This window comes from Halyomorpha halys, unplaced genomic scaffold (genome assembly GCF_000696795.3).
Source record: "Halyomorpha halys isolate HHAL.00 unplaced genomic scaffold, Hhal_1.1 Scaffold585.1, whole genome shotgun sequence".
Lineage (NCBI taxonomy): Eukaryota > Metazoa > Arthropoda > Insecta > Hemiptera > Pentatomidae > Halyomorpha > Halyomorpha halys.
Genome location: NW_027109935.1, coordinates 264,975 through 281,121, shown reverse-complemented (window position 1 = coordinate 281,121; position 16,147 = coordinate 264,975). Strand labels below are relative to the sequence as shown.

General features: G+C 32.0%; 1 protein-coding gene across 14 annotated transcripts in view; it reads right to left on the bottom strand.

The window, feature by feature from the left end:
- Positions 1–341: 341 nt before the first annotated feature.
- LOC106684466 (anoctamin-5) overlaps positions 342–16,147 on the bottom strand; it is a 42,517-nt gene continuing 26,711 nt past the window's right edge. For 13 of the 14 annotated variants that reach the window (XM_014426572.3, XM_014426573.3, XM_014426574.2 and 10 more), the window contains 4 exons: positions 14,501–14,673; positions 10,778–10,880; positions 9,942–10,083; positions 342–3,436 (listed from right to left, as the gene is read on the bottom strand). In XM_014426572.3, the coding sequence (XP_014282058.1) occupies positions 3,330–3,436; positions 9,942–10,083; positions 10,778–10,880; positions 14,501–14,673 (525 nt within the window). In that variant the 3' untranslated portion in view covers positions 342–3,329. The remainder of the gene's footprint in view (positions 3,437–9,941; positions 10,084–10,777; positions 10,881–14,500; positions 14,674–16,147) is intronic. The other variant, XM_067048097.1, reaches the window with a different exon arrangement.

Sequence of the window (16,147 nt, the reverse complement as noted above, 5' to 3'; positions counted from 1 at the left end):
GCAAAATCATAACACGAAAGTATAATTATTCTTCTATGGAATGTTAGTACAGTTCAATCTTGGCTACTGAAGTACAGTCCAATCTTTATAATTCAGCAAAATGCAGGATCACCAAATATTCCGCGTAAGTGAAACTATTTAGAAATGCAAAACAAAGAATTTAGATCAAAATTAACGATTATATGCGTTTCTAACAGAGATCGACAAACAAGTGACTGGAAAATATTTCCATTCTTTCAATTCAGTTATACCTGCTAATACTGGACAAAATATGCTTCCCTTAAAACCGCAAGAACTTGTTGGACAACCAAACATGTCAGATTTACCATTGCTGGACTATCAAGATTGTACTGTAGAGATTTATTTATTTTAAATCTTTGGTACCATTAAAATCAACTATAAAATATTTAAAAAAAAAAAGAAATGGCAGTCAAAATAAAAGAATAGTATAGCAATAAAAAAATACATTATACCTAGTATATTGTAGATTTTTATCTTTACAAATTCTATTTTAAAAAGAAGAATTGCTAGCTTACATCTTATGTTGGACACTGGGTGGGACAAGCATTGATATTCTTTTAACAAAGGTTTTCAATGATTGTTGAAATTATTACAGTTGTTGATTTTTGTTTGCTACTTTTGGTTAAAAGATGTACTAACTCCCAATAGGCCTTACTAGTTAAGATAGAATTAATCCCCATACCAGTATTCAACATAAAATAACAATTATTGTATAATTAAAAAAAAGAAAATAAAAGCACTAAGTGGTTAATTAATGTGAATATTAACACATTATAAGCAGGAGAGATAAAATCAACTCAGCCTTTTATCACTTATGCTCAATACTACTTATTGTGCAATAAAACTCATACTTAAAATTATTTGGACTTGCATAGTTTTAACAAAAATTAAAATTTTCTAAACACAACAATTGATATTTATAATTCTCACAATTCAAAAGAATAATATAACAAATAGTGGAATTTCTATTACAATTTCTTAAGTAATAATGAAAAAAATATACATAATATTAAATATTGGATGGGCAGAAACAATATTGCTGACTTTCTCTTTAAAACATTAATGAAGAATGTCCTGAAAAATTATAAAATCGCGTAGGAAAAAATGAGTTCAAACCAAAAGAAAAGTTCTCTATACTAATTGAGCTGGGCAGTAATCCATATAAGATTATGATCAATTTTGGTCATTGTATATTACCTATACTTATATAAATATTTTCAAAAAGGTAATTACATAAATTTTCAGTAACTTCAATATATTTATTATTAATAAGTACTTATCATTTTTTACTCAGAACAGAATAATAAAAAGTATACGTATGATTTGCATAAATATATTAATGATTGCATAGATAATATTAAATTAATATTTATAGAACAATAAACTAACCGTAAATAAACTATGCTGTAGAAGTAAAACATTGTTAATGAAATAATAGGAAAAAAGTTAATATATCTACAAAACATTTTCTATTCAATGAATAACTTAGTTAATAAATATAAAGTATCATTTATGACAATTGATCTTCAATCACATCTGGAAAATAAAGCAAATTTCTAACAAGCTAATTTAAATTAATTATTTTGAACAAATGATTATTTTCATAATACCGAATTTACCCTGTTTTATGATTTATATTTAATTGAATTTCTACACGTTGTTGTAGATAAATATAATAAGAAAAATAAACATCTAATTTATAAATAACACATTAATCTTAATCGAAATCTTTAGTATTACTAAATGGTAAATAATAATTCTTCATAAGAAACATTTACATTCTTATTCTTCCATTCTTCACAGTAGTTTTTTTATTTTATTTTTAACATTACTATAGAGCGACTTTTAACACTTAATTTTTTTTTTTTTTTAAACTCTACTATACCGATTTCAGATTCACAATACCTAATTTGGACTGATCAATAGATGTGGGCTACGGACTGCTATTAGAATGTAATTTGATGCCTTGCTCCAATATAATGACTTATTGCTCCCTGATGTGTCATTGGGAAAACCTTACTTTTCTCACCTTCTCTATAGACACTTAAGCAAACACAGTTCAAGTGTGTGTTTAAATATAAATATATATATATATATATATATTTAGTATGAGTAACAATGGATAATTGTAACAAATGTAAGGTTACCTTATTAACTGGATAACAGTAATTGGAGGGAAACAAAGTAAACTTAATTAAATTTGTGAATACAAAGGTGCAATTTTTTACTAAACTAAATCAGAACAGCCTCGAATGAAAACCAGGACAATCTTATAGGTTTCTTTTCTTTTTGAGTGTGTATAGCAAGTTGAGGCCACTAACTACTTACAACTATAAAAAATATCATAACTGTAGTTGCTTTTTACCCCTAACTTTTACTTTCCCAAAAAATAAATAAACCAATCAAGGTTGTCCATCAGATATGCTAAGGCACATACAATTTTTTAAAATATTTTATTTGTAATATAATTAATCCCGAAAACATCACCAAAAACATATGATAACATAAAAAAAGAGGTTACCTTAAATGTGTAAGGATCTAAATTTGAGTTTTACACAGATAACACATTTATAATATAATGAAAATATCTTAGTACACAAATAGCATCAAGCATCCTGTAAAGAATGATGATTTGGGTAGAGTATAGAAAAAATATTTTTATAATACAACATTCATTCCAGATAGAATAAAAGCAATGTTTCAATAATAAATTTACTCAAGCAAGAATATCTTAAGATTGTCCTTAAATAAATATTTTCAAATAAAAATAAGAAAAATAGGAACTTTATATTAAATTAAATTGATTAAAAATATAAAGAATTAATTATTCCTTAGGGCATAATTTAGTTATAAAAAGTTTTTAAACATTTTTAAGTTTTCAACAATATGATGTAGTGATTAAAAGTATAGCTTTAAACACAATGCAGCCTTAATGAATCACTAATAATTTCATTTTAGGAATTATAAAAAAAATCTTGAAAAAAAAAAGATTCTATCAACAATAAATATTACAAGACTAGTATAAATCAAGAATTCATATAACATTTAACTTTGAGGTTTAAAAAAGTAACCACACATCAAAAAAAGAAATGTATACATATAATACTTCCCAGATGTGATAAACATTGATATTATTTCAATTATGTATAGCTAGGCTAATTCATGTAAAAATATATGTAAATATAGATCCAGTCGAAGAATAAAATAATCCAATAAGAGTATTAAATCCAGTTATGCAATAAAGATTAAATGAAATATTTCTATTCAAATTTCAAATGTAAACCTGAAAACTGTAGAAATTAGTACAGTCATCGAGGTTGATCCAGATCTAAATGAATACTGTTGGCAGTTCTCTTTCGAATTTCATCTTCTTTTTCATAATTTAGCATCACAACCGAAGCATCCCCAGCACCATCTAAAAAAGAAAAATATACATTGCTTTAATTTTGTTACAAATGGGATCAGGAGTTTTCAGAGGAGAGAAATCAGTGAAAGTTCTTGTAACCTTATAAGAGTTTTATTAAGCCTAAGTAGCAATGGAAAGAGAGAATCAGGAGTAAAGAGAGAATCAATAATAGAGAGAGAATCAGGAATAAATAGAGAATCAGGAGTAAAGAGAGAATCAGAAGTAAAAAGAGAATCAGGAGGAGTAAAGAGAGAATGTAGACTTCGGAGGATATTAATTAGGAGCCTACAAGGTCTTCTAAATATTATTTACTGTTTACCACATTAGATTCAAGTAATTTGTATATGTTCATAAACTTAAGTAGAGGAAATTTTAGCCCAAAACTTTGATTCCCTGTAGCAAGGGTGCTTAAGAAAATTTTTGTAATTGAGAACATTTTTTTTGATATTTTTCCATAAAATATTGTTTTATTATGTCAACTAAACGTTTTAAGAATCGATTCCTACTTCTTTAACTAACAATAAGTCTCAAAGCCTCACTTATCAGTACAATTAGAAACTGATTTATAATTTTAAAAGCAATAATGTACTTTACTGGTTTTTATTTGTTTCTATTTTGGAAACTATTAGCCTTCTAATTTCAAATTCTTTATTTATTAATTTTTCATTAGTGTGCTAATACGAATGTTTCAGATGGTCCATCCATTTTCAGAGGCCTATTTTGAATAATTTGAATAGTTCGTCAGAAAAACTTTTCAATGCTACCTTAAACAATGGACCAAATAAACTATCAACTGGAATTTTGGGATCAAGCTCCAACATTTGAACATTACATTTAATTGATGTTTTCCATAAAACTGTAGGAAAATTTAAAGAAAAATTACTACAGCTCTACAGAGTGGTCACCAAAATAAATCAAAGTCAATGGGAATCTTTTGAAAGTTATAATGACAACCTAAATTCCCTTTTTTTTTTTTCAGATTTTTTGAAATGATACTTTACATAAAAAGTTTTTGAAATAAATAATCCACTTGAATTTTAACTCAATTAATGCAATGTTTCTTTATATTCTTTAATTTTATTTATATTAATTCAATTTTCTTTAACAGAAAAACTGTTATTACTTTAAAATGCAGTTTTTCTTTACTCTCCTTAAGTAAAGAAAAAGTGCTAAGCAACCATAATTTCCTTTAGAAAATTCCTCTTTTTGATAGAACACTAAAGTTTCCCCTAAGAAGGCATTATCATAATTGCTACAAAAATAACAAAAGCTATGTGACGACAAAACAACAACAAAAAATGTAGAATCAAAGAAACCAAAGAAATAAACATAGGTCCTGACATGAGTTGTCAATTGCTGAATTATAGCAACTGACAAAACAATACTGAGGAAACCTATTCCCGCATCATCCTCAATGAAAGATTATTCTCCCCAAGCAAGAAAGGAAGAAGATTTAAGGCAAACCAATTATACTAGAACAGAAATATTGTATCAATTTAAGTTTTTCACTCAGAAATTAGATAGCTGATTATGATCAATAGAACAGTAAGATGATTGAAAGTTGAAATGAGCCATTCACTGTAATTCAGGAAAAACTTGAAGAGCTATCCCAAAAAATTATATAGATTGAAGAGCGTATAGTTAGAATTGAATTCGGATAGCAATAAAGAAAGCATGTGTGAGAATATAAGAATTGTAATGTGGAACATAAAAACAGACTCCTTCATTCTTATGATATAGGAAACTCACTAAACTAGAAACAAAGAAGTGAATCTAATCACCTGAGTAGCTTATACCCAGCTATACCCACACAAAGCTATGACCATGCCACATATCCTGGGGACCTGGCCAATCTAGCCCAGCCAAGATGCAAAAATTGAAGGGGAACGAACCCCTGTATATTGTGTTAGTAAATGAAAAGGTTTTAGATAAGGGGAATTTTATGATATCCAGGATATATTCTCCTCCTAAAAGAAGTCTTGGAAAAGAATATTACGTTGAACATAAAAAAAAAAAAAAAAAAAAAAAAAAAAAAATCGCTTTCTCATTAGAGGTGATTTTAAAGAAATATTTAGCAAATACATAAATATTAAAACTAGTGAGAAAAGTCCAAAAGAATTGAAAAAGATTTCATATCCCTGAATATAAATAAACTCTGCAATGATCTCACAGATAAGATAAGAAACTAAACCAATGAAAGGCTTGGCAGACATTTGAGGAATCAAACTAACCAGAAGGAAACTATCTGTTCACTCTAAAAATATACTAAAGCTCTGAAGAGGCCAAAACCCAATCATCATCTATCAGAATGCCAGGACATCAGGTCCTGGGCAAAGGACACTAAAGAGAAAGCTGTATTTTTTGCTGACCAACTTGAGGAAACCTTACAGTCACTATTGCAACAAGAAAATGAGGTAAATATAGTCAAAAGCCTAAAATTAGATAAAAGAATTTTAAAAAAGGTAACTTCAAGAATAGAAAGAGGAAACTGAAAGCAACTTCTGTTGCTGGCTGTTGAAGAAAATAAGTTTTGTACAGCAGTGTTCCTGAATTTAGCACAGGTATTCAATGAAGTATGGCACCAAGCTGGAATTCCTACGGCATGAAAATTTCCTATAAGAATTCTACCTACTACTAAAATCATACATTTCTGACAGATATTTCAGGGTAAGACAGAAGAATGAATATTCTGATTTAAAGAAAATAAGAACTGGAGCTCCACAAGGTAACATGCTAGGTCCTTTTGCAAACTTGTTATTCACTACAGATTTGCCAAACAGAGAAGAAACAACTGTGCTGACATTTGCAGATGATACTGCTATATTAGCAGTGAGTGACAATGTCAAGAAAACAACAAAAGAGCTCACGAAGGTAAATGAATAAACAAAACGCTGGAGAATTAAACTAAATGAAGTTAAGTCTGTACAAATAAACTTTATTTTTGTTGGTAAGGGTATTTACTACATAAATTGAAGTTTTCCTTAAGCAAAATTCCTCCTTCAGCCGGCTCCTCCGCTCCTCCCCACTAATCACTTCCTCTTCCATCAGTACTTGACCTACCATACTCTCAGCCACATCTCTCTACTTGACTGAATTCGTTATCCGCTGTTATCACTTGGTCATCAGCAATTAGCATGTGACACAAATGGCTGTCTATCATTAGAAAGAATGTTCATTTTCCACTAGAAAAGACCAGTTTCTTAAACAATTACAGATATATATCTTAAAAAAGGTAGAGGATAAGCAGCATCCCTGAAGAAGGGCTTTACTATTTCTAAATTCTTCTGACATCAAGGAACCAATTTTTACTTTGCATCCCTCATCTTTATATCTTTCCTTAATCACTCCCATTTCATCAGTACCAATACTAGCTGGTTTAAACCAATTTACATGGGACATTGTTAGAGGGTTTTTCAAAATCGATGAAGAATATGTTTAGTCTCTTCGGTTTTTTGCTTATTTTTCAAAAATCTACCTGAGCTTAAATATATGATCAATGCAAGCTCTCTCTCCTGTTAAACCATTAGGAGCAATTTGAAGGCCATCCAGTTCTTCAATTGGAGCAAATTCATTCTCCAACATGTTTTTGATCATTTTGGGCAGCGGTTTCATAATTAGGTTAGATTTTAATTAGACCACTTGTATATCAATATAAAATCAAGAGACTTTTAATAGTTTTTGTTCTCAATAAAGTAGTCAGACAAGACTTAGATGGTGATTCCTCTAAAGTACCATTTATTTTGTTTATTTGAAATAATCAACCAATCTCATTATTAGTAATAATAAAAAATTGATAAATATAATTAATTAAAGGAGAAATTGTTTTCAGACAACCGGTGAGAACAGACTGAGAAATTGGAGACAGCCGAGAACGCACAATCTCTTCCAATATCATTCCGTTGTACATGGTTCTGTTATATTTTGTTAAATTCTAAGCAGGAAAAAAGTTGAATAAAACGTTTTCACACGTTGATGAAACCAAAAATGTCAACCAAATTTTCAAGTATCTTTAATTTGGTTTATTTAAAAATATCAACCACTTTTCATTGTTAATAATCATAAACAATGCATGAATATAAAAATTATAGTTGATTTTTCATGATTATGACTATTGGCGTAGAGAATTGGCGGCCCCATCACCTGATCATTGCACCGCAGATAGCCACTGGCCCTCCAGGTTGGAGGAACAGTACACTCACACACTTATACTTTAACAGCACACTACATTCACCCTAATATTATAGAACAAGGTTATCTACAGTACACACCCTAGGATCACCTCTCCTAGGTAGCTGCCCCAGATAGGGGAGTGTGTCAGGATGCTCCGAGGAGACACCCCCTCCACCTGACTTGGGGGAATCTGACTGATAACCAGCTCCTCTTAAACCATCTTATCAGGAAACCTCAACATATATAAGCTGGGCTGTCTACAAGGAAACAACATAGCACTCATCTTTTGGACTTCACCTTTGGATCGTGGAATATCTTAACATTATATAGACCCGGAGCTAAACTAAACTGCTCTTGGAGGAAATAGACAGATACAGAATTGACATTGCTACACTTCAGGAAATCCGATGGACTGGACAGGGATCTATCGAAAAGAAAATTCACACTAAAAAAAAAAATGAAAAAAGTAACACCTCGGAAACTTGGGCACTTTCGAGGGCCGATGAAAGGGATCTCCAAACGTTTGAGAGAAAAATATTCAGATGCATCTATGTAAAGGATGATTCAGCTTGGAAAAGATGAACCAATAGGGATATCTACTTGTTAATTGGTGAGCCAGATGTTGGAAAAATTGTGAGAATTGGTAGGCTGCACTGGGCAGGCCATGTAGCAAGAATGGGAACTGATAAGGTCCCAAATAAACTTCTTAATGAGCATCTACATGGAACACGGCTGAGAGGTCGCCCAAAGCTTCGATGGTTGGATGGTGTTGAAGAGGATTCAAGGACGCTGCTCGGAGTGAGGAATTGGAGAGCAGCTGAACTAAACAGATTAAACTGGTGGAAGCTGCTTGAGGAGGCCAGGAACCAGTAATGGGTTGTCACGCCAATTGATGATGATGATGATAATAGTCAAATTTTACTTTCACTTACAATAAATTTAATGTTACTTTATGGACTATATAGTAAGATAAAGTATTGTGATCTTAAATAATAAATATATGGCTGTTTTGAAATGAACAAGGATTAATTTCATCACAAAGTAGGGAGGAAAATGAAAATTGTATCATGCGTATACCAAATTGTTCTTCAATTTTCCATACTTTTTATTTTATTATTTTAAAAAATGGTAAAATCTTTAGAATTTCAAGATACTTGGGCTAATAATGAGACAAAAGAGGGATACAGAGAAATGAAACTTAAATGATGAGAGTTTTTATGAGTGTATACATATATGTAAGTCGGCAGACATTTATCCCTCAAGGGCACTTTTGTCTACTGTGCTTTTCATACTTCCTGATGCCGCTTTAAAAATAAAATATGAAAATTCTTTTATTCTAAGGAGAGAAAAAGAGGAAAATACCATATGATTATACTGAAAAAAAATTATAGTTTACTAAAAACAAAATATCACCTAAATAAAATATAATAGATGATGGTCGGGGGGAGGGGGGAGGGGTGCGGTCAGCAGAAAAAACACAAATAAACGAACGAATTATTTATTTATGCCAACGTTTCGACCTGATTTTTAGGTCTTCATCAGGGAGTTATAGGCAGAGATTTCTGCTAAACTGCACACCATCATCTCCTATTATATATCTACGGTCAACTATCTTCACACCATAAATAAAATATATTATAAAGTGTTTAATATTGTTGATGCAATAAAAATGTCTTCCAGAAATTACTTTTGAGAGAAGGATCAAAAAGGTTATTTTATCTTGAGAAAAGTAAATAGAAGACAATGGAAAATATTTTGTTTAATTAGTTAAATTATAATCAGATATTTATGCAATAGAAAAACTTAAAATATGAAGAATGATATCCTCATTAATCATAGTAATAAATCAGATATTTCTTCAACAATATAGTAAATATTGATACAAAAAATTATTCAGTAGTTTCGGACCAAATGGTAACCATGTGATACAACCATTTACATGTGAATTTCTACCATTTACATCAATGCTATATATTCAAATTGAGAAGAGAAGTAATGAAGTTGCATTTTTCCATACAGTTTTTAGAAGAGAATTATTCATTTGTGAAGAAGTAAATAAAAATAGCTCATGACGGTTTGTGATAAATTAATTTTAATTCAAAATTCCAATAATTCTTGTTAAAAAGCAGTTAATTTGGAACTACATGGAGATTAAAAAATAACCAAAAGCTCTAACAGAGTTTTCTCATAGCGCAAAATGTTTCTATAATGACAACTGATCTGCTCCCTTTAATGACTCAATAAAGTATAGAAAATAAAGATTGGACAGTAACACTTCCATTCCATGATACACTTATCAAAATTTAAAGTAAAATAAATAATTAATGATTGATCTTTAACTTACAAGGTTGCTTGGCCTGCTGTGTTTCATATTCTATGATTAATTCATTCGTTAGATAGGCTTCTCTCTTGATTTGATCCCTCAAGTCTGATGGTATATCAGGGATACACCACTGAATGGCATTCACAACAGTGGAAACCAAATTCTAAAAAAAAAAATGTTGAAATAGCACTGAAAGATTGTTAAATAAATATAACGTGCTTTGTGTTCATTACTTAACCTATACAGTATGTCCCAGCATACAGGTTCATTCCACTCTCTTCTACAATTTTTGAAATTTTGATCAGTCTTTTGAACGTAGACTGGAGGATAAGTCAGAACCTTATTTTGTTACCTTACCAGAGGTTATTATAGATGTCTCTGGGTCTAACAGATCCAGCCTTAACTTATAAAAATGTATAAGTAAAAATAATAAAGACTGTTATATTTAATAGTTTCTAGATATTTGCCAAAAAGATTTAATTGGACAACTTCAAATTCAGCTTCAATCCAAAAAACATAAAGCAAACCACAAAAAAATTACACCAAAACTTTTCACTTTAAATTAACATTTAACTGGACTATATTAAAATCAATATGATTTGACAATTTTGATAGACAATTTCTTTTTATTCATCATTGTTTATTGAAGCATCAACCACAAGGGTTTTGCATGATCATCCAGTTATAAATTAAATTTTAACATAGTATGCAGAATATTTATATATTTGTTTCCAGTGTAATAATATTTTCATGGCAATAAAACAATTGACAGTTCTTTTGTATTAGCTTAAATAATTATTCATTTGACTACACTTTCAACATCTAAAAATGAAAGTACTAAAATCATAAAAAAATACCTGAAAGATGACAATAAAAGCCAATCTTGCAGCTAATATATGCCAATAGAGAGCAGTATGTCTATATTCATCGGGACCAGGTGGATTTCTATAGCCAGCATATCTGAAAAATAAAAATAGATACCTTATTTGTTAATATTTCAGAAAGTGAGAATAATTTAGCTAGTTGTAAATAAATTCAAAAAATTAACTTTCTGATGGTGTGTTCCTCAGCATTTTTGCCAGGCCTACAAGTAACACATTTTCAATACTGGTAATGATAGGGGGAACAAGTCCGGCAAGTGGGCCTATTGGTCCTTTTGGCCATCCCCAAGACAAACCAACAGAATGGCTCTTTTATGTATTTTATTCCTCTACATCTAACCTTTTCGAATTTCTAATGAAATTTAAAAGGGATACCCAATCTACAGAGGAAGCCTCATTTCCTCTGATTCTATCAGAGCCTATATCTTAGTGATGCATACCTACCACAGTCTGCTATGTAATGTAAGGCAGTCTCTGGAGCCTGTCCGCATAAGCAGCAGGTTTCATCATGGACTATCTTAAAATGTCTGTTAACATATCTAAAGATGTCTTTCAAGTTGCCAATGACCTGTAAGAACTCCTATTAATAATCGGAGTTCGTTTCTGTTTAGACCTTACAGCCATTTAGTTTTAGAAGTAGAGAGTTTAGTTATTAAAATCTTGGTCTGTCTCAGCTCTATACAGTCCCTCCACTCCTTACCTGCTTTCTTCCATGTCCAGTCAAAAACTACTTTTCTCTGATGCCTTTTAGAAATGCCTAGGAATGGTTCCGCTCCTATAGGAGGGTGCTCAGCCCCGTTTCTAGCAAGCTGATCAGCTTTTTCATTACCTGAGATTCCCTTATGTCCAGGAAGCCACACAAGCTGAAGCTTCTTTAAACACGCTAATGATTCTAAGGCTTGTTTACATTCTCTTACCAATGTAGAGGTGATAGGTGACTCCAAGGCTTGAAGGGCAGACAGAATATCAGAAAAGATGGTGATGCCAGTCTTTTCACAGCTAGTGACTACAAGGTATAAAGCTGCTGACAAGATGGCAAACACTTCTGCCTAAAAGACAGTCGGAGTGTTTGCCTAGGGGGAAGCTTAGTTCTATGCCTTTTTTTTCTATTAAATCCCTGCCCCCATTAGCCCTGTCGAATCCATTCTTGATCCATCAGTGAAACAGGGCAGACAATCTCCTGGAGTTTTCACTAAACCCTGTAACTTTGATTGGGTAAGTACCCAATCCTCTAACTTTGGGTGTAGGTAACTAATCTTGGTGTCTATAGCTGGTGTTTTATCTACTAATGGTGAGCGGTATTGTAGTATTGGTAACTCCCTTTCCACCACTTTAGCAATTGTCGCATGACTAGTAACTTCTCCTGTCTCTGTCCACTGTCTATTTTCTTTCATTCTTAGATAGGCTAATACTGCTTCCCCTTTAATAGATAAGTGGAGTGGTGTTAAGGAAAGCAGGACTTCTAATGCCTTAGTCGGTATTGTGCGAAATGCTCCAGTTATGCCAATACAGGCCATCCTTTGGATCTTACTAGTCATACAGACATGGGAAGCCCTTTTCAGGGTTCTCCACCACACAATACTTCTATAGTAAATTCTTGGTGTTATTATCGCTGTGTAAATCCAATGCATAACCTTTGGGTTGAAACCCCAGGTGGTCCCAGTAAGACGAGCTTTACTTGCCAAATGGCAGCACTAATTTTTCTTTTAATTTCTGCCAAATCAGATCCCCAGTTCAGTTTTGTGTCCAAACTAATTCCGAGACATTTTGGCTTAGTTGCCAAAGAAAATCAGGCTTTGAAGTGTACCCAATTTCCGCTTCCTGGTAAAAAGAATCAACTCTGTCTTTGATGGGGTTACTGAAAGCTTCATTTCAGTACACCATCTACTGTTCTGTACTACATTACATGTGACTTGCATTAGTTCCATGATGATACTCACGAACTTTCCACTAATGAGGATCACTCCATCGTCAGCAAAAGCTTGCACAAATATCCCAGCATCCTCAAGTCTTCTCAATAGGCTATCCAAACTAGGCACCATAGCAATGGTGAGATGCAGCTTCCCTGAGGGCATCCAGTTACTGCTTGCGCCTGTAGCCTAGTACCGTCTTCCGAAACAACAATTATTCTATTATAAAGAACAAATCTGACCCAGCTGATAATCGCATTCGGGGGAGAAATGTCTAATAAGGCTTTACAGACTGCCTCATGCCTCGTTTTGTCGAATGCCCCTTCTACATGGAAAAAGAGTCCTAAAGCGGACTTCTTATATGATAAGCCCTTTCCAATCCTTCCTACCAAGGAATGCAGTGCAGTCTCAGTAGATTTTCCCTGGATATATGCGTGCTGTCTTGGATGAAGGGGGTTGATTGGTAGCACCTTGCTTGTAAGGAAAACTGCCACCAACTTCTCCAGGATCTTAAATATGTAGGAGGATAAATTAATAGGTCGATGCGTTTTAGCGACACTTTAATCCTCCTTCCTAATTTTAGGAATGAAAGCTATTAATGATTTCCTCCACGTCTCTGGAATATATCCCAATGCTAGAGAGGCCGTAAGCAGTGCCCTAATCCAGGGGAGTAGGATATCGAGTCCTCCCTTGAGCATGTGTAGAAGAATACCATCCGTTCCTGGGGCCTTATAAGGCTTGAGCTTTTCCACAGCCCATTTAATGGCCCCATCTGTAATGATAGACTCTACTAATGCCCACTCCTCTTCATTAGCTTCTATGAGGGAATTCATGGTTGGAGGATTGTCTAATATTCTGTGCTGGCAACCTGGAAAGTGTGTCTCCATTAAATGGGACAAGGTTTCCTCTAGGCTGGAGGTCCACTGCCTATCTGGTTTCCTTAGTGCACCTAATGGCTGCTGACCATTGCTTTCTAATAACTTAATTAGATGAGAGGCTTCCGGGGTGTTTTTATGTTGCTGCAGAACTTGTGTCAGCCATCTCGTTTATGTCTTCTTAATTCTCTTTTATATTTATTAGAGGCAGCCCAGTATACATTCCAGTCCGTCTTTAGCTTTGTTTTATAAGCTTTAGTATAGGATTTTCTAGTGTATTTTTGTAGTTTAGTCAATTCGATTGACCATCTTCTTTTTTTACTAGACTCCCTTTTCAATGGACAAGCCTCCTCATAGGCTGATATAACCGTCCTTTCAAGAAGGCTAGATTTCATTAATAGCTGTGATCTGGAAAGTCTTTCCACCGCATAGGGTGAATCACCTTCCAGCCTCTCTCTGAAAAGATCCCAGTCTCCATTTCTCAGATTTCTTTTCACTGGGAGTAGAGGTTTCTTAGCTATAACCTTAAATGAGATTAACCTATGGTCAGACAGTGTTATGTCTGAGGTAACCCTCCAGTCTTTATAAAGGCTTTTAATTTGGCTTGAGGTCAGCAAATTTTTGGTAACAGACTTGGCCTTTCAATAGATCAGGAAAGAGCATCCACACCCTCAAACAAAAACAGGAAACCCTGGCTAGAAATTTGAATGGTAATGTTATAAAAATCAACAAGTCAAGCATAACCTTTTAAACTTATTCATTTTTCCTTTCTCTACTTCCACTGACATTACAATACTTAACACAAGTGATGAGCTGAGTGATACAGTGTTGTGTTTTGAAAATAAACAAATATTGGGATTATAAACAAATAACAGTATGGGTCAGTTTAAATTGAAAGATAATGCTTTAATTACCTGCAAATAGAAGTATTAAATGATGAATAGATGGGTGCTGATCCAGGTTCAAAATCTTTCGTATCAAAAACTGATAAAGAATGGTTGAGAAACCCTGCATAGCTGTTCGTTTTAAGCTCATACATATAAACCATTTTAGGTATGAAATTTGATGAAAATGCAATAATGAAAGCCTGCAAAGAGAACAATTACTTAACTTTTTATTTTAATTTTACCAATCTGTGTAAATAAAAATGTGATATTCGTATATTCCTTATCTAACATCTCCGAAAGTTCATTACCAAGTAATACACTTTTTTTTTCAAAACGTAATGTATTGTCTTGGGAAGGTTTATAGCTATTGAAATTCTCGATTTATCCAGTACGAACAAATTAAACATTATCTGGGCATAAATTAAGAAGTATACATTTTTTGATATGTTATATATATGTAACAAAAATTGTAGGTAAATAAATTATCTAACAATAAATCATCACCTAAATTAATGCAAATTTATATTAATTGGACATTAAATGTTTAAGGAACCTATTAACCATAAAGTGTATTGTTATGGCTAAGATATGTAAGGTATGTATATCTAATATTTGGTTGTTAAATATTAAGGTTACATAACATTTAATTTACTATTACAATAAATAAACCACTTCAGATCCCGTATTTCTCAACACAAATTATCCATAACTTCCCACAAACCTAGCCACCTCCCACCTCCAAGCTCTCAGAACATGCCCTTATGCATAACTCTTTTAATTTTGACCATACCACTATTTTAGCCACTGTTCTTAACCTCCAAAAGAGGCTCAGCTCCGAATCCATTTACATACATCTTGAAACCCTTTCGATTAAACACAAAATTGATAAAAACTGTATCTCAGATACCTACAGCCATATATTAAACTTAATTAAGACTCAATCATTGTACCCTCATCTTATTATCTTCACCTGTATGTTATCTTTTATCACTACTTTAATTTTTTTTCTCATTTCAATACTCAATTACTTATTTTTAATGATTTTTATATACTTCACTTTACATTTTACCTATATTCTTATATTTTATTGTTCTTAACTATACTTTATTCACTTATGTTTATTTATCCATTGTTTTCAATTAACTTATGTTGTCTTGACTATTACAATTATCAATCTATATAAAATATTAATATCACGATCAATACAGAAAACGTTTGTTACCATTATCAACTTATTTTGTAAGTTTATGTTACACCATTATATGTACTAGTTTTCACTTACTTCTTTTACATGTATTGTATTATATCTATATTGTATTCATTGTATTATCCTAACAATATTTTCTATTGGAATATGACCCAATCTTTTTTCTTTTCTTTTTTTTTTTAATATTAGTTACATACCCTATCATTTACTTTATAAATATTTTTCCCAAATTATATAATTCTTATAGTTATTATTATCATATTTATATATCTTGTTCTTGTATTTCACGTATATGAAAAACCATTTTTAGTCGTCTACCCTCCACTCTGTCTATATACTCCTGCTTTTTCATGACTATTTCAATATCTTTCAACTTGAACAGGTGGGTGGCTTTGATTTGTTCTTTAATTATTTTTTATTATTATTATTTATTTTATTTTATTTTTTCTCGGGTGGCTTTGATTTGT